The sequence below is a fragment of the Spea bombifrons genome, chromosome 12 (genome assembly GCF_027358695.1).
Source record: "Spea bombifrons isolate aSpeBom1 chromosome 12, aSpeBom1.2.pri, whole genome shotgun sequence".
Lineage (NCBI taxonomy): Eukaryota > Metazoa > Chordata > Amphibia > Anura > Pelobatidae > Spea > Spea bombifrons.
This window is the reverse complement of record NC_071098.1, coordinates 17,400,753-17,423,885: the sequence shown is the minus strand read 5'-3', so window position 1 is coordinate 17,423,885 and position 23,133 is coordinate 17,400,753. Positions and strand designations below refer to the sequence as shown.

Below are 23,133 nucleotides of genomic sequence, written 5' to 3'. Positions count from 1 at the left end.
GTGTTAGTCTCCTTGCGAAGGGGGAGATATATCACGGTAACCCCTTGAGGCTGAGGACACATGGGGGTAGGTTTGAGTTTGAGAGGGGGGCACTGAGGGATTCCTGGGAAGACTTCTTGCCTGCCTGCCCAGTCCCCTCTTTTGTCTAAGTAACCCTGTGCTTAGTTCTGTCTGATGATTGGGGTGGGCTGCTATGACAACTTATTGTCCGACTCATGAAGAGATATTGCTCTTGATGACAAATTGAATGTTTATTTATTGGTGGTTATCAATTGTCCATTGTTCAACCATGTTGATGTTCATCTTGGTTGAAATCTCAGCGGGCAGCAGGTGCGGGCAGAGCGGTGAGCGCTATGGGGCTCACAAAGGTAAAGCCACGGAACATCTCTTGTTCTTTTGAAGACAGAGGCGGCTCTTGGGGGTCCGTTGATGGCATCGATGGGCTCTGCTCCGCAATCCTGTTCAAATGCTCCAGAGATGGCTAAAAGAAAGCAGAATTTAAAAAGAGAATTTAGGAAAAAACCCACAAGTTTTATTTAAAATCTAGATGTGTGATCTACATAGTTCCCACACATCCAGATCCTACCCTAATGAATATTCTATATACTTACTCTTTCCAGGGTAAATGGTGGGGCTACTCTCCCAGCCTCAAGCTCTCCCCAGTTGATACTGTTAAAGAAGGCGTATGATCTGATGTTTGCCACCATTTGCACCCGAAAAGTGGGGAATTTGTTCAGTAGCTTTAAAGAGACAGAAGGGGAATCAAGAGATAAAATGTTATTATGCCAACAAGACCACATAAAGAAACAAAATAATCCAGCACATATAATGTCTTCATGCAGAGACACACAAGTAGTCCCTTAGAATTACTCTTAAAATTGTCTGACTAATTCACAGTGTGTGATAATTTTTGTTTATACCATCTGATTTTTTTTTTTTTTAACATTACCTGATTACATGTGTTGCCACCTCTATCAGGTTGATAGGCATCTTTACCCATATTGTGTCCATTATTTTCAATACTTACCTAAAATATGTTATTTGAATGCCACTTATTTCATTGTATTGCATAAAATGTCTCATATTACATGGCATAAAATGGAATAAGCTGGCGCTATATATCAAGAGGAATTCTAAAGCCCATAGAATATCTGCTTGTACTCACCAATTGTAAAATGTCTTTGGTGGTAATGCTAAGCCACTCAGGGTACTCTGGTGTTTGGTAGAGCACTGAGTTGATCAAGGTGTTATCATCATTATCATCAAAATAAAAGGGATATAATCCCGTGGCCATTTGATAAAGGATGACGCCAAATGCCCACCAGTCGACTCCCCGGTTGTAGCATTCACCTCTGTACATCTGTCAAGAGAAAGGTAGAAGTTGGTCTAATTATTAAAGTGTCCAAATAGAGAAATAAAACAGATATTTTTATAAATGTGCAAATCCTCACCTCTGGTGCAATATAGCCATTTGTTCCTGCATTTCCAATGGCTTTGATATCACCAAACATATTCTCTAGCGCCAGCCCAAAATCAGCTATTCTTATATGGCCGACGCCGTCCAGGAGAATATTTTCTGGTTTCAGGTCTCTGTGAAGAGAATCACTTACTGTTATTTATATAGTTTTGCTCGTTAAAGAAAAGCAGTTTCACTGATGAGGGACTAATATGGGACTAAGTTGGCCGAAGAAACAACAGCTTTCTATTTTTCCCCGTACATAATAGTGCAGGAGCCTGTGGGGTTTTTACATTAATGATGAAAGTAGCATATCAAATACCAAAATACAATCCAAGGCTTTCTATGGAGACAGTGCCTGGGTATTAAACACCAGTTATCAGAGCAAAAAACATATTTTGTCCAAGAAATATAAAGAAGGTCAACATAAGGATGAGGGAAAACTGGTATGGAATGGAAAGGAAGAATTATTAGAAATAACATGTATGGCGATAAAGACAGCTACACTAGCAGGAGACAGGACACAACACACTGTACATTACCGATGGATGACACCATTGTTGTGCAGGAACTGCAGGCCGCAGACAATCTCTGCCGCGAAGAACCTGTTGAATAAACATAAAGTTAACCCCAAATGATAAAATTTAAACCATTGCCCTTCCTAGAGCCCTGTGTGATATTATTCCAACCTTGTGCTTTTTCTATCACAATAATTGCCTTTTCTATACTATAAATGTCTGTCCTCATACCCCAATCTCTTTAAATCTACTATAAATGTCTATCCTCATACCCTAATCTCTTTAAATCTACCCTCTCTCTCTTCAATTTTTACTTATCATTCTTACTTCGTGGTGTCGGTTTGAAGCCTGCCTGCATTTGCAAGATAGTCATACAGGGTCCCTCCACTTAAATACTCCATGACATAACAGAGGTGGTCCTATTTTAGAACAAATAGAAAATAAATGCAAATTTACTATGTAGACAAAGAAGGTTCTAATAACTGCTCCCCACAGGGTGCCATGTCCGTATTTTAATGCATTTACCGTTTCAATTTACTGCTTCAACATTTCCTTCTTGGAGGAAATGGCTTTCGAATTCTGAAGTCAGCTGCTTAATTTACTAAACATTTTATTATATATTATACAAAATGGATTTCTCATATCCCTTATAAGTGAATACAAATATAGATAATATTCTGACGGACGGCAAAGTCCCAGTTACCTCTGTCTGGAAAGTGGAGACGGCATGGGTGAGAAAGAAGCTGCCTGCTGTGATCTCCAAAACCCGACGCTCCGACATGATGTTCTCCCAGCCAAGATTCAGCATAGCTCTTTTGCTCACCACTTTTACAGCAACCTTCTGGTTACTGATGTAATCAGTAGCCAGCAGGACCTGAAAGATTCACAAAGGTTAATATAGATATAAATAACGGAAGCACGTAGCAAACATGCCTCCTACCATAATAAGACTTTTACACCTGAAGACTTTATAGGGTATGCGGAAAGAGATGTGATTCAGGGGTAGACATTGGATCTTTGGATGCCTTTTAGCTTTAGGAAATCATAAGGCTTAGATTTTACAATCTTGTATTTCCACAAAACACATTAAAGATGACTGGTAAATGCTCTAAAAACCTTTGCCCGAAACTCCCACTTACCCTTCCAAAACCTCCTTCACCCAGTACAGATTGGAAACAAAGCCGGTCAAGAGATGTTGGACCTGGTACTGTGTTTCTGGGAGCGACATGCGATGGTACAGGTGCTTTCTTAGTACTAGGGCAGGTTTCATCATGCGAAGATGATCTTTTTCGCTTTCTGGAACCTGCCTTTTCCTGTTCTTCACCTTCATGCAGCTTTTCTCCCCCTGGAGACCCAGATACCCTCCTCCTCTTCTTACATGGCTCCTCGCCAGTTCCTGAATTGGGCCTTTTCCTGCCCCTTCCCAGTCCAACTAGTTGGTTAAAACCCTCTCTTATGTGACCGGCAATATTCCAGACAAACAGTAAGAGCTTCTGGAAGAGAGTTCCTGGTTGTGTTTTATTAACAACCTCTCCTACTGTCTGAAGAGATGTCCCCGGTGGAACTGAGACATCTGTCGGTGGGCTGCAGCCTTCCCCTTCGAAGCTCTGGCCCCTCTCAGGTTTTTGCTGCAGCCTTTTGCCACCACTCCCTGGGCTCCCTTTTCTTTTTTGCTGTTTAGACATTATGAGTTATAATATCACAATACACTTTTTTTCGCTTGCTTCTTGTACGAAAACTGAAGCAAAATGAGTTCCGATGACTCTAGCCAGCGAAAATCATCCAGTGTTCTTTATTATGTCATCAGCTGCCCTGCCTTCTATGGCATCATAAACACAGCTATGGACTCTCATCCTAGCCAACCAAATATGTACTATGTTACTTAATTGTCACTAATGGTCAAAGTAGTGTGTATTTTAAATGGTTTCTTACACCTGTTACAGATTTGATTTTACAGGTTTTCTTTCTGAAATATGGCTATTGATGTAACATGTTTAATCATTATTGTCTTCACTAAATGTGAGAGGAGGACGCATCACTATAATGACATTGTATCACATTAACCAAACTGAGTATGCACTGGACGTTAGTTCCAATGATACCAGGAAAATAAGGCCATACCTCAATATGTATGAATTTCTATGTATTTTTTTTTTAATTTCATTTATTATAAAATCACCTCAAGAAATTCTTCAGAATACTATTTGTTAAAATGTATGTTTGTTGAGTGTCACTGCATATACTGATACATATTCAGAAGACCAGGAAGTGGTTATATTATATTTTTATTTCCATTGATATCAATAAGCACATTAAAATAATTTGATACCATATGGGCATGACATAAAAATTAGTATTATTTATTCTATGATATTCATGAGAATAGAGTTAAAAGAAAGTACTGGTCCCCTGACCCTTAGAATCGAAAATATAAGAGTTATATTAATATCTTTATATAAAAGAATCTTTATAAACAGAACATTTCCAACATAACCCACCAGTGAACTCTTGCCTTTTTGTTTCTATAGTGAATGCAGTGAGATAGCAGATATTATTAAATAATATTTTGGGCATCACGTGTCTTTTTGGATACAATTAATAGTGAGTTTTTGACAATTCTCATTACATTTTATTCCCAGAAAATGTTTATATAGTGTGTATGAATTTGGACTGCTTTAGCTATAGCTCCAATAAAAAAGTATCTCTCTTTGGCCCTTCGAACTGTATCTCTTTGCTGTGGACTTTTCATGCGATTAATGCTATGACAGCAATTACTCAGGACTAACATATAGGTTGCGTGACGTTTACAACTGTAATTCTAACCCACTAGTAGAGTGCCCATGGATGATAACTCGGTTCATACTTCATACGGTTCATACGGTTCAAACAATATTTCCAGACCTGGACTGGCCACCTGGCAAATGTTTAATGACTCCTGACATCTTCTGATATCCCTAGTCAGGTGACAATCTCCTCTAATGAACTCTTTCCACAGTGGTTTAGGTTGGTCACATCTATTTCACAACCAGCTCTGGCTCCAACTAAGACAATTCAACACATCTTTCGACAGCGTGGAAGCCTTAATAGGTTTACAGAACAAACATTATGTGAATGACGATGCCACTAGTTATTATTGTCACCATGAAATGAATTAGAAATATATTTTTAAAAAAAGTATTATTATAAAAAGTATTGCCACTTATAGCAGAGTAGACAGAGCAAAGGATTGTAGGCACATTGGCTAACTGTTTAATGATAGGGGCATTATCTGTGCCATCAGGGGTAAGCCCAGTACAGCTGTAGAAGGCTGGTATGCGGAGAACACCGTCCCACTATGTCATCTCTTATCCATTCATCTCTACTTTGAATAATAAGGAAGGCGTGTAGGCAGCTTTCATTGGACCTACATTATTAAGCCAAGAGTAAGCCAAAAGAGACCTTGCAAGTTCTTGTGGACCCTCTTGGATGTATGCTAAAAGATCAATATGTTCTAAAGGAAATAATCCTTTAAGGTGTAGCAATGCAGTTCGCGTATCACAACACAAGGAGATGATTAGAGAGACCCTTTGGGTTGAGAGTGCAATAGACTCTTTGAAAGATTGTCTCAGTCTGTTGAATGGCTGAAAATCTTTGCAAATATAGGATCCAGGATTAGTCATTTGGGCCGATTTCCGAGTAGGCTCCTAATATGCAGATTGTTAAATCTTTCCCTCTGATTATCCAGATGCCTTTAATTCATATATTTGCATAGAGTTAATGTCATCAACTGCAAATAGTTTCTCCTGTCTGCTTCCAGATCAACAAGCCTGTCTGTGAGCTGCTGCATATCTGTGTGGATACCTACAGATGTATCTCATCGTGGAACGAGAAGTATGGCCTTTTGTTCTCCAATACTGGCGTATCTATGTTAGTCGGCAGAGACTTCAAGATCGATTGAATGTCTTCTCGTATGGTAGGTGTTTCATGACTGTTTGGAGAAGGTATCAAAGAGCTTCATTACTTTGCAACGTTTTGTAACGTTCTGAGCACACAGGGTCATATGACACAGGATCCAAACATTGTTACCAAAACACCAACGCGTTAATAAACAGATGGGTGTAGTTATAGTTGATTAACCACATATTGACAGATGAAACTACTGGAAAAGAAACTGATGTTTATTAGTTTCACCAAACGTAACCCAAAAGGTGGACCAGAGATTAATAGTGAGTTGTCCTCTATGGAATGCAATGTCAACCCATAGAGGTGCTCTGAATAGTCACAGTAACCCCCTGAGGCTGAGGAGAAATGGGGGTCGGTTTGAGTTTGGGAGGGGACACTGATGGATTCCTGGAACTGAGTTGCTAAGGACTTCTGTTGGCCTGTACAGTTCCAAATAAACTCAGTTCATGTTTTCCACCTCAACATTAGTTCTGTCTTTTGATTGGGGTGGGCTGCTATGACAACTGATTGTCCTTCTCAGGACCTATATTAGCACTGTGTAGCTACACTCTGGCTAGCCACAGTCCCAGCACGGCTTAATTGTATTATGATGCTGCTTTGTCTCACCAGTCCATTGCTGAAGTAGTTAACCGTTACTGTCTCAGCAGAAGGAAGCACGATTTGGTGGGTGTGCCCAATTGGGGTATAGGTCTCCCCATTACATTTGGTAGCAGTGGGGGGATGCTTTCTTTATACCGGCATTGATCGATTTAACGGCAGTCTTCAGTCCCCTTTACGGGAACATGGAGGTGGCACTAGAATTCCAGCGGCTGTTGCGGATTACCCTCTCCTGCTACACCACTACGTTGCCTATAGAGCAATTCCTGGAACTGAAGCAACAGATTTGAGGGGCACTATGGGAGGTTATACCCTTAATGACCTCTTGTATCACTTTTGTAGTACTTTGTGGTATACTTTGGGCCAAAGGCTGTCTTAACATTTTTGTGGTGTTGATATTTAGCTGTAATGTTCTACTTTCTCGTTTAGTACGATTATTTTTATCATCTAATTTGCTATAAAAAATATAAAATATGGTGATTTTTTTAAAAAAAGGGACTCCATTTTATTTAAAAAATCTTTTACTCGTCTGTAAAAACCAATGAAACAACCTTTCTAAACGACTCTGAATATTCTGAATATTTTTCACTTTCAAACCACAACTCAATATGTGTTCAGCAACAGCTCCTTAGTACAGAGATATCACCCATTTATGGGGTCGTTTCTGGGATAATAGGCCACATTTTCAGCATGCGCAATTCAGTTTTTCAACTTGAAATTTTGACATGTTGAAAATTCTACCCCATGTTTGATTTGGGACATCTTTGTAGCCAGCCACTTCAATTTACCCCATAAAACCATATTTGTTTGAAAACCAGACACCCCAGGGTATTTCAAGTGCTAGTGTTTTAACACTTAACATGCACTAATTCTACCACCAGGCTTTGTCAAACTTTATAGTAGTAATTTTTTGGCGTTTCTTTTTCTCACATATTTTACTTTAGAGCTCCGGTTATATGCCACAAATGTCCCACGCCAAATCAATATATGTTCCGCAACATCGCCTGGGTACAGTGATACTGCCCCATGTCCTATTTGGGAGATCTTTGAAGCCAGCCAATTGAATTTACCCCATTAAATCATATATTTTTGAAAAATAGATACCCCAAGGTATTTCAAATGCTGGTAATTTAACCCTTTAAATGCAGACAATTTACCACCAGCCTTTGTCAAAGTTTGCTGTAGAATTTTTTGTGTGTGTTTTTGTTTTTTTTCCACACGCATTCTACTTTTAGAGACGAATTTACAGTTCCTGGTATGTGTCGCTGTCAGCCCAATATATGTTCAGTTACATCCACCGAGTACAGTAATCAGGGCCGGCACCACCTATAGGCAAAGCAGGGCTATGACTTTGGCGGCCCAGGATTATTACGGAAGATTCTCCAGGAGGACCTGGACTTTGGCAATACAGAGAAGCGGACCTCACTCAACAGTATGCCCCAGACACTGTGTATTGGGAAATCTCAGCCGAAGCGCTGGTATCAGGGCAAAGTACTGCTGGCGTCTGTCCTCAACGTCAAGGAGAAAGGGCAGAGGGCCCATCTCCCCAGCGGGAGCAGGAGCACCAGGGAGGGAACGTGGGCAGCATTACTCCCCAGCGGCTAAGTAAACTCCCAGGAGAAGGGGCAGTCGGTACATCTCCCTAGCAGCGTGTATATTCACCGGGAGAGGCAGAGGTTGGCAGGTTGAGCGCTGACCTTGTATAATTAATTTGTTTAGGAGAACAATTTGGTGCTGGTGGTGCGGTACTGGATGTACTGACTAACTTTGAAGTCAACCCGTCTGGGGTCTCCTCCTGTGTTAGTCTCCTTGCGAAGGGGGAGATATATCACGGTAACCCCTTGAGGCTGAGGACACATGGGGGTAGGTTTGAGTTTGAGAGGGGGGCACTGAGGGATTCCTGGGAAGACTTCTTGCCTGCCTGCCCAGTCCCCTCTTTTGTCTAAGTAACCCTGTGCTTAGTTCTGTCTGATGATTGGGGTGGGCTGCTATGACAACTTATTGTCCGACTCATGAAGAGATATTGCTCTTGATGACAAATTGAATGTTTATTTATTGGTGGTTATCAATTGTCCATTGTTCAACCATGTTGATGTTCATCTTGGTTGAAATCTCAGCGGGCAGCAGGTGCGGGCAGAGCGGTGAGCGCTATGGGGCTCACAAAGGTAAAGCCACGGAACATCTCTTGTTCTTTTGAAGACAGAGGCGGCTCTTGGGGGTCCGTTGATGGCATCGATGGGCTCTGCTCCGCAATCCTGTTCAAATGCTCCAGAGATGGCTAAAAGAAAGCAGAATTTAAAAAGAGAATTTAGGAAAAAACCCACAAGTTTTATTTAAAATCTAGATGTGTGATCTACATAGTTCCCACACATCCAGATCCTACCCTAATGAATATTCTATATACTTACTCTTTCCAGGGTAAATGGTGGGGCTACTCTCCCAGCCTCAAGCTCTCCCCAGTTGATACTGTTAAAGAAGGCGTATGATCTGATGTTTGCCACCATTTGCACCCGAAAAGTGGGGAATTTGTTCAGTAGCTTTAAAGAGACAGAAGGGGAATCAAGAGATAAAATGTTATTATGCCAACAAGACCACATAAAGAAACAAAATAATCCAGCACATATAATGTCTTCATGCAGAGACACACAAGTAGTCCCTTAGAATTACTCTTAAAATTGTCTGACTAATTCACAGTGTGTGATAATTTTTGTTTATACCATCTGATTTTTTTTTTTTTAACATTACCTGATTACATGTGTTGCCACCTCTATCAGGTTGATAGGCATCTTTACCCATATTGTGTCCATTATTTTCAATACTTACCTAAAATATGTTATTTGAATGCCACTTATTTCATTGTATTGCATAAAATGTCTCATATTACATGGCATAAAATGGAATAAGCTGGCGCTATATATCAAGAGGAATTCTAAAGCCCATAGAATATCTGCTTGTACTCACCAATTGTAAAATGTCTTTGGTGGTAATGCTAAGCCACTCAGGGTACTCTGGTGTTTGGTAGAGCACTGAGTTGATCAAGGTGTTATCATCATTATCATCAAAATAAAAGGGATATAATCCCGTGGCCATTTGATAAAGGATGACGCCAAATGCCCACCAGTCGACTCCCCGGTTGTAGCATTCACCTCTGTACATCTGTCAAGAGAAAGGTAGAAGTTGGTCTAATTATTAAAGTGTCCAAATAGAGAAATAAAACAGATATTTTTATAAATGTGCAAATCCTCACCTCTGGTGCAATATAGCCATTTGTTCCTGCATTTCCAATGGCTTTGATATCACCAAACATATTCTCTAGCGCCAGCCCAAAATCAGCTATTCTTATATGGCCGACGCCGTCCAGGAGAATATTTTCTGGTTTCAGGTCTCTGTGAAGAGAATCACTTACTGTTATTTATATAGTTTTGCTCGTTAAAGAAAAGCAGTTTCACTGATGAGGGACTAATATGGGACTAAGTTGGCCGAAGAAACAACAGCTTTCTATTTTTCCCCGTACATAATAGTGCAGGAGCCTGTGGGGTTTTTACATTAATGATGAAAGTAGCATATCAAATACCAAAATACAATCCAAGGCATTCTATGGAGACAGTGCCTGGGTATTAAACACCAGTTATCAGAGCAAAAAACATATTTTGTCCAAGAAATATAAAGAAGGTCAACATAAGGATGAGGGAAAACTGGTATGGAATGGAAAGGAAGAATTATTAGAAATAACATGTATGGCGATAAAGACAGCTACACTAGCAGGAGACAGGACACAACACACTGTACATTACCGATGGATGACACCATTGTTGTGCAGGAACTGCAGGCCGCAGACAATCTCTGCCGCGAAGAACCTGTTGAATAAACATAAAGTTAACCCCAAATGATAAAATTTAAACCATTGCCCTTCCTAGAGCCCTGTGTGATATTATTCCAACCTTGTGCTTTTTCTATCACAATAATTGCCTTTTCTATACTATAAATGTCTGTCCTCATACCCCAATCTCTTTAAATCTACTATAAATGTCTATCCTCATACCCTAATCTCTTTAAATCTACCCTCTCTCTCTTCAATTTTTACTTATCATTCTTACTTCGTGGTGTCGGTTTGAAGCCTGCCTGCATTTGCAAGATAGTCATACAGGGTCCCTCCACTTAAATACTCCATGACATAACAGAGGTGGTCCTATTTTAGAACAAATAGAAAATAAATGCAAATTTACTATGTAGACAAAGAAGGTTCTAATAACTGCTCCCCACAGGGTGCCATGTCCGTATTTTAATGCATTTACCGTTTCAATTTACTGCTTCAACATTTCCTTCTTGGAGGAAATGGCTTTCGAATTCTGAAGTGAGCTGCTTAATTTACTAAACATTTTATTATATATTATACAAAATGGATTTCTCATATCCCTTATAAGTGAATACAAATATAGATAATATTCTGACGGACGGCAAAGTCCCAGTTACCTCTGTCTGGAAAGTGGAGACGGCATGGGTGAGAAAGAAGCTGCCTGCTGTGATCTCCAAAACCCGACGCTCCGACATGATGTTCTCCCAGCCAAGATTCAGCATAGCTCTTTTGCTCACCACTTTTACAGCAACCTTCTGGTTACTGATGTAATCAGTAGCCAGCAGGACCTGAAAGATTCACAAAGGTTAATATAGATATAAATAACGGAAGCACGTAGCAAACATGCCTCCTACCATAATAAGACTTTTACACCTGAAGACTTTATAGGGTATGCGGAAAGAGATGTGATTCAGGGGTAGACATTGGATCTTTGGATGCCTTTTAGCTTTAGGAAATCATAAGGCTTAGATTTTACAATCTTGTATTTCCACAAAACGCATTAAAGATGACTGGTAAATGCTCTAAAAACCTTTGCCCGAAACTCCCACTTACCCTTCCAAAACCTCCTTCACCCAGTACAGATTGGAAACAAAGCCGGTCAAGAGATGTTGGACCTGGTACTGTGTTTCTGGGAGCGACATGCGATGGTACAGGTGCTTTCTTAGTACTAGGGCAGGTTTCATCATGCGAAGATGATCTTTTTCGCTTTCTGGAACCTGCCTTTTCCTGTTTTTCACCTTCATGCAGCTTTTCTCCCCCTGGAGACCCAGATACCCTCCTCCTCTTCTTACATGGCTCCTCGCCAGTTCCTGAATGGGGCCTTTTCCTGCCCCTTCCCAGTCCAACTAGTTGGTTAAAACCCTCTCTTATGTGACCGGCAATATTCCAGACAAACAGTAAGAGCTTCTGGAAGAGAGTTCCTGGTTGTGTTTTATTAACAACCTCTCCTACTGTCTGAAGAGATGTCCCCGGTGGAACTGAGACATCTGTCGGTGGGCTGCAGCCTTCCCCTTCGAAGCTCTGGCCCCTCTCAGGTTTTTGCTGCAGCCTTTTGCCACCACTCCCTGGGCTCCCTTTTCTTTTTTGCTGTTTAGACATTATGAGTTATAATATCACAATACACTTTTTTGCGCTTGCTTCTTGTACGAAAACTGAAGCAAAATGAGTTCCGATGACTCTAGCCAGCGAAAATCATCCAGTGTTCTTTATTATGTCATCAGCTGCCCTGCCTTCTACGGCATCATAAACACAGCTATGGACTCTCATCCTAGCCAACCAAATATGTACTATGTTACTTAATTGTCACTAATGGTCAAAGTAGTGTGTATTTTAAATGGTTTCATACACCTGTTACAGATTTGATTTTACAGGTTTTCTTTCTGAAATATGGCTAATGATGTAACATGTTTAATCATTATTGTCTTCACTAAATGTAAGAGGAGGACGCATCACTATAATGACATTGTATCACATTAACCAAACTGAGTATGCACTGGACGTTAGTTCCAATGATACCAGGAAAATAAGGCCATACCTCAATATGTATGAATTTCTATGTATTTTTTTCTTTAATTTCATTTATTATAAAATCAACTCAAGAAATTCTTCAGAATACTATTTGTTTAAAGTATGTTTGTTGAGTGTCACTGCATATACTGATACATATTCAGAAGACCAGGAAGTGGTTATATTATATTTTTATTTCCATTGATATCAATAAGCACATTAAAATAATTTGATACCATATGGGCATGACATAAAAATTAGTATTATTTATTCTATGATATTCATGAGAATAGAGTTAAAACAAAGTACTGGTCCCCTGACCCTTAGAATCGAAAATATAAGAGTTATATTAATATCTTTATATAAAAGAATCTTTATAAACAGAACATTTCCAACATAACCCACCAGTGAACTCTTGCCTTTTTGTTTCTATAGTGAATGCAGTGAGATAGCAGATATTATTAAATAATATTTTGGGCATCACGTGTCTTTTTGGATACAATTAATAGTGAGTTTTTGACAATTCTCATTACATTTTATTCCCAGAAAATGTTTATATAGTGTGTATGAATTTGGACTGCTTTAGCTATAGCTCCAATAAAAAAGTATCTCTCTTTGGCCCTTCGAACTGTATCTCTTTGCTGTGGACTTTTCATGCGATTAATGCTATGACAGCAATTACTCAGGACTAACATATAGGTTGCGTGACGTTTACAACTGTAATTCTAACCCACTAGTAGAGTGCCCATGGATGATAACTCGGTTCATACTTCATACGGTTCATACGGTTCAAACAATATTTCCAGACCTGGACTGGCCACCTGGCACACCGGGCAAATGTTTAATGACTCCTGACATCTTCTGACATCCCTAGTCAGGTGACAATCTCCTCTAATGAACTCTTTCCACAGTGGTTTAGGTTGGTCACATCTATTTCACAACCAGCTCTGGCTCCAACTAAGACAATTCAACACATCTTTCGACAGCGTGGAAGCCTTAATAGGTTTACAGAACAAACATTATGTGAATGACGATGCCACTAGTTATTATTGTCACCATGAAATGAATTAGAAATATATTTTTAAAAAAAGTATTATTATAAAAAGTATTGCCACTTATAGCAGAGTAGACAGAGCAAAGGATTGTAGGCACATTGGCTAACTGTTTAATGATAGGGGCATTATCTGTGCCATCAGGGGTAAGCCCAGTACAGCTGTAGAAGGCTGGTATGCGGAGAACACCGTCCCACTATGTCATCTCTTATCCATTCATCTCTACTTTGAATAATAAGGAAGGCGTGTAGGCAGCTTTCATTGGACCTACATTATTAAGCCAAGAGTAAGCCAAAAGAGACCTTGCAAGTTCTTGTGGACCCTCTTGGATGTATGCTAAAAGATCAATATGTTCTAAAGGAAATAATCCTTTAAGGTGTAGCAATGCAGTTCGCGTATCACAACACAAGGAGATGATTAGAGAGACCCTTTGGGTTGAGAGTGCAATAGACTCTTTGAAAGATTGTCTCAGTCTGTTGAATGGCTGAAAATCTTTGCAAATATAGGATCCAGGATTAGTCATTTGGGCCGATTTCCGAGTAGGCTCCTAATATGCAGATTGTTAAATCTTTCCCTCTGATTATCCAGATGCCTTTAATTCATATATTTGCATAGAGTTAATGTCATCAACTGCAAATAGTTTCTCCTGTCTGCTTCCAGATCAACAAGCCTGTCTGTGAGCTGCTGAATATCTGTGTGGATACCTACAGATGTATCTCATCGTGGAACGAGAAGTATGGCCTTTTGTTCTCCAATACTGGCGTATCTATGTTAGTCGGCAGAGACTTCAAGATCGATTGAATGTCTTCTCGTATGGTAGGTGTTTCATGACTGTTTGGAGAAGGTATCAAAGAGCTTCATTACTTTGCAACGTTTTGTAACGTTCTGAGCACACAGGGTCATATGACACAGGATCCAAACATTGTTACCAAAACACCAACGCGTTAATAAACAGATGGGTGTAGTTATAGTTGATTAACCACATATTGACAGATGAAACTACTGGAAAAGAAACTGATGTTTATTAGTTTCACCAAACGTAACCCAAAAGGTGGACCAGAGATTAATAGTGAGTTGTCCTCTATGGAATGCAATGTCAACCCATAGAGGTGCTCTGAATAGTCACAGTAACCCCCTGAGGCTGAGGAGAAATGGGGGTCGGTTTGAGTTTTGGAGGGGACACTGATGGATTCCTGGAACTGAGTTGCTAAGGACTTCTGTTGGCCTGTACAGTTCCAAATAAACTCAGTTCATGTTTTCCACCTCAACATTAGTTCTGTCTTTTGATTGGGGTGGGCTGCTATGACAACTGATTGTCCTTCTCAGGACCTATATTAGCACTGTGTAGCTACACTCTGGCTAGCCACAGTCCCAGCACGGCTTAATTGTATTATGATGCTGCTTTGTCTCACCAGTCCATTGCTGAAGTAGTTAACCGTTACTGTCTCAGCAGAAGGAAGCACGATTTGGTGGGTGTGCCCAATTGGGGTATAGGTCTCCCCATTACATTTGGTAGCAGTGGGGGGATGCTTTCTTTATACCGGCATTGATCGATTTAACGGCAGTCTTCAGTCCCCTTTACGGGAACATGGAGGTGGCACTAGAATTCCAGCGGCTGTTGCGGATTACCCTCTCCTGCTACACCACTACGTTGCCTATAGAGCAATTCCTGGAACTGAAGCAACAGATTTGAGGGGCACTATGGGAGGTTATACCCTTAATGACCTCTTGTATCACTTTTGTAGTACTTTGTGGTATACTTTGGGCCAAAGGCTGTCTTAACATTTTTGTGGTGTTGATATTTAGCTGTAATGTTCTACTTTCTCGTTTAGTACGATTATTTTTATCATCTAATTTGCTATAAAAAATATAAAATATGGTGATTTTTTTAAAAAAAGGGACTCCATTTTATTTAAAAAATCTTTTACAAAACCAATGAAACAACCTTTCTAAACGACTCTAATATTTTTCACTTTCAAACCACAACTCAATATGTGTTCAGCAACAGCTCCTTAGTACAGAGATATCACCCATTTATGGGGTCGTTTCTGGGATAATAGGCCACATTTTCAGCATGCGCAATTCAGTTTTTCAACTTGAAATTTTGACATGTTGAAAATTCTACCCCATGTTTGATTTGGGACATCTTTGTAGCCAGCCACTTCAATTTACCCCATAAAACCATATTTGTTTGAAAACCAGACACCCCAGGGTATTTCAAGTGCTAGTGTTTTAACACTTAACATGCACTAATTCTACCACCAGGCTTTGTCAAACTTTATAGTAGTAATTTTTTGGCGTTTCTTTTTCTCACATATTTTACTTTAGAGCTCCGGTTATATGCCACAAATGTCCCACGCCAAATCAATATATGTTCCGCAACATCGCCTGGGTACAGTGATACTGCCCCATGTCCTATTTGGGAGATCTTTGAAGCCAGCCAATTGAATTTACCCCATTAAATCATATATTTTTGAAAAATAGATACCCCAAGGTATTTCAAATGCTGGTAATTTAACCCTTTAAATGCAGACAATTTACCACCAGCCTTTGTCAAAGTTTGCTGTAGAATTTTTTGTGTGTGTTTTTGTTTTTTTTCCACACGCATTCTACTTTTAGAGACGAATTTACAGTTCCTGGTATGTGTCGCTGTCAGCCCAATATATGTTCAGTTACATCCACCGAGTACAGTAATCAGGGCCGGCACCACCTATAGGCAAAGCAGGGCTATGACTTTGGCGGCCCAGGATTATTACGGAAGATTCTCCAGGAGGACCTGGACTTTGGCAATACAGAGAAGCGGACCTCACTCAACAGTATGCCCCAGACACTGTGTATTGGGAAATCTCAGCCGAAGCGCTGGTATCAGGGCAAAGTACTGCTGGCGTCTGTCCTCAACGTCAAGGAGAAAGGGCAGAGGGCCCATCTCCCCAGCGGGAGCAGGAGCACCAGGGAGGGAACGTGGGCAGCATTACTCCCCAGCGGCTAAGTAAACTCCCAGGAGAAGGGGCAGTCGGTACATCTCCCTAGCAGCGTGTATATTCACCGGGAGAGGCAGAGGTTGGCAGGTTGAGCGCTGACCTTGTATAATTAATTTGTTTAGGAGAACAATTTGGTGCTGGTGGTGCGGTACTGGATGTACTGACTAACTTTGAAGTCAACCCGTCTGGGGTCTCCTCCTGTGTTAGTCTCCTTGCGAAGGGGGAGATATATCACGGTAACCCCTTGAGGCTGAGGACACATGGGGGTAGGTTTGAGTTTGAGAGGGGGGCACTGAGGGATTCCTGGGAAGACTTCTTGCCTGCCTGCCCAGTCCCCTCTTTTGTCTAAGTAACCCTGTGCTTAGTTCTGTCTGATGATTGGGGTGGGCTGCTATGACAACTTATTGTCCGACTCATGAAGAGATATTGCTCTTGATGACAAATTGAATGTTTATTTATTGGTGGTTATCAATTGTCCATTGTTCAACCATGTTGATGTTCATCTTGGTTGAAATCTCAGCGGGCAGCAGGTGCGGGCAGAGCGGTGAGCGCTATGGGGCTCACAAAGGTAAAGCCACGGAACATCTCTTGTTCTTTTGAAGACAGAGGCGGCTCTTGGGGGTCCGTTGATGGCATCGATGGGCTCTGCTCCGCAATCCTGTTCAAATGCTCCAGAGATGGCTAAAAGAAAGCAGAATTTAAAAAGAGAATTTAGGAAAAAACCCACAAGTTTTATTTAAAATCTAGATGTGTGATCTACATAGTTCCCACACATCCAGATCCTACCCTAATGAATATTCTATATACTTACTCTTTCCAGGGTAAATGGTGGGGCTACTCTCCCAGCCTCAAGCTCTCCCCAGTTGATACTGTTAAAGAAGGCGTATGATCTGATGTTTGCCACCATTTGCACCCGAAAAGTGGGGAATTTGTTCAGTAGCTTTAAAGAGACAGAAGGGGAATCAAGAGATAAAATGTTATTATGCCAACAAGACCACATAAAGAAACAAAATAATCCAGCACATATAATGTCTTCATGCAGAGACACACAAGTAGTCCCTTAGAATTACTCTTAAAATTGTCTGACTAATTCACAGTGTGTGATAATTTTTGTTTATACCATCTGATTTTTTTTTTTTTAACATTACCTGATTACATGTGTTGCCACCTCTATCAGGTTGATAGGCATCTTTACCCATATTGTGTCCATTATTTTCAATACTTACCTAAAATATGTTATTTGAATGCCACTTATTTCATTGTATTGCATAAAATGTCTCATATTACATGGCATAAAATGGAATAAGCTGGCGCTATATATCAAGAGGAATTCTAAAGCCCATAGAATATCTGCTTGTACTCACCAATTGTAAAATGTCTTTGGTGGTAATGCTAAGCCACTCAGGGTACTCTGGTGTTTGGTAGAGCACTGAGTTGATCAAGGTGTTATCATCATTATCATCAAAATAAAAGGGATATAATCCCGTGGCCATTTGATAAAGGATGACGCCAAATGCCCACCAGTCGACTCCCCGGTTGTAGCATTCACCTCTGTACATCTGTCAAGAGAAAGGTAGAAGTTGGTCTAATTATTAAAGTGTCCAAATAGAGAAATAAAACAGATATTTTTATAAATGTGCAAATCCTCACCTCTGGTGCAATATAGCCATTTGTTCCTGCATTTCCAATGGCTTTGATATCACCAAACATATTCTCTAGCGCCAGCCCAAAATCAGCTATTCTTATATGGCCGACGCCGTCCAGGAGAATATTTTCTGGTTTCAGGTCTCTGTGAAGAGAATCACTTACTGTTATTTATATAGTTTTGCTCGTTAAAGAAAAGCAGTTTCACTGATGAGGGACTAATATGGGACTAAGTTGGCCGAAGAAACAACAGCTTTCTATTTTTCCCCGTACATAATAGTGCAGGAGCCTGTGGGGTTTTTACATTAATGATGAAAGTAGCATATCAAATACCAAAATACAATCCAAGGCATTCTATGGAGACAGTGCCTGGGTATTAAACACCAGTTATCAGAGCAAAAAACATATTTTGTCCAAGAAATATAAAGAAGGTCAACATAAGGATGAGGGAAAACTGGTATGGAATGGAAAGGAAGAATTATTAGAAATAACATGTATGGCGATAAAGACAGCTACACTAGCAGGAGACAGGACACAACACACTGTACATTACCGATGGATGACACCATTGTTGTGCAGGAACTGCAGGCCGCAGACAATCTCTGCCGCGAAGAACCTGTTGAATAAACATAAAGTTAACCCCAAATGATAAAATTTAAACCATTGCCCTTCCTAGAGCCCTGTGTGATATTATTCCAACCTTGTGCTTTTTCTATCACAATAATTGCCTTTTCTATACTATAAATGTCTGTCCTCATACCCCAATCTCTTTAAATCTACTATAAATGTCTATCCTCATACCCTAATCTCTTTAAATCTACCCTCTCTCTCTTCAATTTTTACTTATCATTCTTACTTCGTGGTGTCGGTTTGAAGCCTGCCTGCATTTGCAAGATAGTCATACAGGGTCCCTCCACTTAAATACTCCATGACATAACAGAGGTGGTCCTATTTTAGAACAAATAGAAAATAAATGCAAATTTACTATGTAGACAAAGAAGGTTCTAATAACTGCTCCCCACAGGGTGCCATGTCCGTATTTTAATGCATTTACCGTTTCAATTTACTGCTTCAACATTTCCTTCTTGGAGGAAATGGCTTTCGAATTCTGAAGTGAGCTGCTTAATTTACTAAACATTTTATTATATATTATACAAAATGGATTTCTCATATCCCTTATAAGTGAATACAAATATAGATAATATTCTGACGGACGGCAAAGTCCCAGTTACCTCTGTCTGGAAAGTGGAGACGGCATGGGTGAGAAAGAAGCTGCCTGCTGTGATCTCCAAAACCCGACGCTCCGACATGATGTTCTCCCAGCCAAGATTCAGCATAGCTCTTTTGCTCACCACTTTTACAGCAACCTTCTGGTTACTGATGTAATCAGTAGCCAGCAGGACCTGAAAGATTCACAAAGGTTAATATAGATATAAATAACGGAAGCACGTAGCAAACATGCCTCCTACCATAATAAGACTTTTACACCTGAAGACTTTATAGGGTATGCGGAAAGAGATGTGATTCAGGGGTAGACATTGGATCTTTGGATGCCTTTTAGCTTTAGGAAATCATAAGGCTTAGATTTTACAATCTTGTATTTCCACAAAACGCATTAAAGATGACTGGTAAATGCTCTAAAAACCTTTGCCCGAAACTCCCACTTACCCTTCCAAAACCTCCTTCACCCAGTACAGATTGGAAACAAAGCCGGTCAAGAGATGTTGGACCTGGTACTGTGTTTCTGGGAGCGACATGCGATGGTACAGGTGCTTTCTTAGTACTAGGGCAGGTTTCATCATGCGAAGATGATCTTTTTCGCTTTCTGGAACCTGCCTTTTCCTGTTTTTCACCTTCATGCAGCTTTTCTCCCCCTGGAGACCCAGATACCCTCCTCCTCTTCTTACATGGCTCCTCGCCAGTTCCTGAATGGGGCCTTTTCCTGCCCCTTCCCAGTCCAACTAGTTGGTTAAAACCCTCTCTTATGTGACCGGCAATATTCCAGACAAACAGTAAGAGCTTCTGGAAGAGAGTTCCTGGTTGTGTTTTATTAACAACCTCTCCTACTGTCTGAAGAGATGTCCCCGGTGGAACTGAGACATCTGTCGGTGGGCTGCAGCCTTCCCCTTCGAAGCTCTGGCCCCTCTCAGGTTTTTGCTGCAGCCTTTTGCCACCACTCCCTGGGCTCCCTTTTCTTTTTTGCTGTTTAGACATTATGAGTTATAATATCACAATACACTTTTTTGCGCTTGCTTCTTGTACGAAAACTGAAGCAAAATGAGTTCCGATGACTCTAGCCAGCGAAAATCATCCAGTGTTCTTTATTATGTCATCAGCTGCCCTGCCTTCTACGGCATCATAAACACAGCTATGGACTCTCATCCTAGCCAACCAAATATGTACTATGTTACTTAATTGTCACTAATGGTCAAAGTAGTGTGTATTTTAAATGGTTTCATACACCTGTTACAGATTTGATTTTACAGGTTTTCTTTCTGAAATATGGCTAATGATGTAACATGTTTAATCATTATTGTCTTCACTAAATGTAAGAGGAGGATGCATCACTATAATGACATTGTATCACATTAACCAAACTGAGTATGCACTGGACGTTAGTTCCAATGATACCAGGAAAATAAGGCCATACCTCAATATGTATGAATTTCTATGTATTTTTTTCTTTAATTTCATTTATTATAAAATCAACTCAAGAAATTCTTCAGAATACTATTTGTTTAAAGTATGTTTGTTGAGTGTCACTGCATATACTGATACATATTCAGAAGACCAGGAAGTGGTTATATTATATTTTTATTTCCATTGATATCAATAAGCACATTAAAATAATTTGATACCATATGGGCATGACATAAAAATTAGTATTATTTATTCTATGATATTCATGAGAATAGAGTTAAAACAAAGTACTGGTCCCCTGACCCTTAGAATCGAAAATATAAGAGTTATATTAATATCTTTATATAAAAGAATCTTTATAAACAGAACATTTCCAACATAACCCACCAGTGAACTCTTGCCTTTTTGTTTCTATAGTGAATGCAGTGAGATAGCAGATATTATTAAATAATATTTTGGGCATCACGTGTCTTTTTGGATACAATTAATAGTGAGTTTTTGACAATTCTCATTACATTTTATTCCCAGAAAATGTTTATATAGTGTGTATGAATTTGGACTGCTTTAGCTATAGCTCCAATAAAAAAGTATCTCTCTTTGGCCCTTCGAACTGTATCTCTTTGCTGTGGACTTTTCATGCGATTAATGCTATGACAGCAATTACTCAGGACTAACATATAGGTTGCGTGACGTTTACAACTGTAATTCTAACCCACTAGTAGAGTGCCCATGGATGATAACTCGGTTCATACTTCATACGGTTCATACGGTTCAAACAATATTTCCAGACCTGGACTGGCCACCTGGCAAATGTTTAATGACTCCTGACATCTTCTGACATCCCTAGTCAGGTGACAATCTCCTCTAATGAACTCTTTCCACAGTGGTTTAGGTTGGTCACATCTATTTCACAACCAGCTCTGGCTCCAACTAAGACAATTCAACACATCTTTCGACAGCGTGGAAGCCTTAATAGGTTTACAGAACAAACATTATGTGAATGACGATGCCACTAGTTATTATTGTCACCATGAAATGAATTAGAAATATATTTTTAAAAAAAGTATTATTATAAAAAGTATTGCCACTTATAGCAGAGTAGACAGAGCAAAGGATTGTAGGCACATTGGCTAACTGTTTAATGATAGGGGCATTATCTGTGCCATCAGGGGTAAGCCCAGTACAGCTGTAGAAGGCTGGTATGCGGAGAACACCGTCCCACTATGTCATCTCTTATCCATTCATCTCTACTTTGAATAATAAGGAAGGCGTGTAGGCAGCTTTCATTGGACCTACATTATTAAGCCAAGAGTAAGCCAAAAGAGACCTTGCAAGTTCTTGTGGACCCTCTTGGATGTATGCTAAAAGATCAATATGTTCTAAAGGAAATAATCCTTTAAGGTGTAGCAATGCAGTTCGCGTATCACAACACAAGGAGATGATTAGAGAGACCCTTTGGGTTGAGAGTGCAATAGACTCTTTGAAAGATTGTCTCAGTCTGTTGAATGGCTGAAAATCTTTGCAAATATAGGATCCAGGATTAGTCATTTGGGCCGATTTCCGAGTAGGCTCCTAATATGCAGATTGTTAAATCTTTCCCTCTGATTATCCAGATGCCTTTAATTCATATATTTGCATAGAGTTAATGTCATCAACTGCAAATAGTTTCTCCTGTCTGCTTCCAGATCAACAAGCCTGTCTGTGAGCTGCTGAATATCTGTGTGGATACCTACAGATGTATCTCATCGTGGAACGAGAAGTATGGCCTTTTGTTCTCCAATACTGGCGTATCTATGTTAGTCGGCAGAGACTTCAAGATCGATTGAATGTCTTCTCGTATGGTAGGTGTTTCATGACTGTTTGGAGAAGGTATCAAAGAGCTTCATTACTTTGCAACGTTTTGTAACGTTCTGAGCACACAGGGTCATATGACACAGGATCCAAACATTGTTACCAAAACACCAACGCGTTAATAAACAGATGGGTGTAGTTATAGTTGATTAACCACATATTGACAGATGAAACTACTGGAATAGAAACTGATGTTTATTAGTTTCACCAAACGTAACCCAAAAGGTGGACCAGAGATTAATAGTGAGTTGTCCTCTATGGAATGCAATGTCAACCCATAGAGGTGCTCTGAATAGTCACAGTAACCCCCTGAGGCTGAGGAGAAATGGGGGTCGGTTTGAGTTTTGGAGGGGACACTGATGGATTCCTGGAACTGAGTTGCTAAGGACTTCTGTTGGCCTGTACAGTTCCAAATAAACTCAGTTCATGTTTTCCACCTCAACATTAGTTCTGTCTTTTGATTGGGGTGGGCTGCTATGACAACTGATTGTCCTTCTCAGGACCTATATTAGCACTGTGTAGCTACACTCTGGCTAGCCACAGTCCCAGCACGGCTTAATTGTATTATGATGCTGCTTTGTCTCACCAG

At 40.1% G+C, this 23,133-nt stretch overlaps 2 protein-coding genes and 3 long non-coding RNA genes across 5 annotated transcripts; all 5 read right to left on the bottom strand.

The window, feature by feature from the left end:
- Nucleotides 1-238: 238 nt before the first annotated feature.
- On the bottom strand, nucleotides 239-651 carry LOC128470663 (uncharacterized). Its single transcript, XR_008346041.1, has 2 exons — nucleotides 612-651; nucleotides 239-481 (listed from the first exon to the last, which is right to left on the bottom strand). It is a non-coding gene; the product is annotated as an uncharacterized LOC128470663 (long non-coding RNA).
- A 7,897-nt stretch (nucleotides 652-8,548) lies between these two features.
- Nucleotides 8,549-8,961, bottom strand: LOC128470662 (uncharacterized). Its single transcript, XR_008346040.1, has 2 exons — nucleotides 8,922-8,961; nucleotides 8,549-8,791 (listed from the first exon to the last, which is right to left on the bottom strand). It is a non-coding gene; the product is annotated as an uncharacterized LOC128470662 (long non-coding RNA).
- LOC128469694 (protein kinase C delta type-like) lies at nucleotides 8,959-11,613 on the bottom strand. The gene is made up of 6 exons (XM_053451501.1): nucleotides 11,443-11,613; nucleotides 10,987-11,157; nucleotides 10,308-10,426; nucleotides 9,761-9,899; nucleotides 9,475-9,669; nucleotides 8,959-8,979 (listed from the first exon to the last, which is right to left on the bottom strand). Exons 1-6 carry the CDS (start codon nucleotides 11,611-11,613, stop codon nucleotides 8,959-8,961), a joined length of 816 nt encoding a protein of 271 aa, XP_053307476.1.
- Nucleotides 11,614-16,847: 5,234 nt separating this feature from the next.
- Nucleotides 16,848-17,260, bottom strand: LOC128470653 (uncharacterized). The gene is made up of 2 exons (XR_008346039.1): nucleotides 17,221-17,260; nucleotides 16,848-17,090 (listed from the first exon to the last, which is right to left on the bottom strand). It is a non-coding gene; the product is annotated as an uncharacterized LOC128470653 (long non-coding RNA).
- On the bottom strand, nucleotides 17,258-19,912 carry LOC128469693 (protein kinase C delta type-like). The gene is made up of 6 exons (XM_053451500.1): nucleotides 19,742-19,912; nucleotides 19,286-19,456; nucleotides 18,607-18,725; nucleotides 18,060-18,198; nucleotides 17,774-17,968; nucleotides 17,258-17,278 (listed from the first exon to the last, which is right to left on the bottom strand). The coding sequence occupies exons 1-6, from the start codon at nucleotides 19,910-19,912 to the stop codon at nucleotides 17,258-17,260; spliced, it is 816 nt and encodes a 271-aa protein (XP_053307475.1).
- Between the last annotated feature and the right edge of the window lie 3,221 nt (nucleotides 19,913-23,133).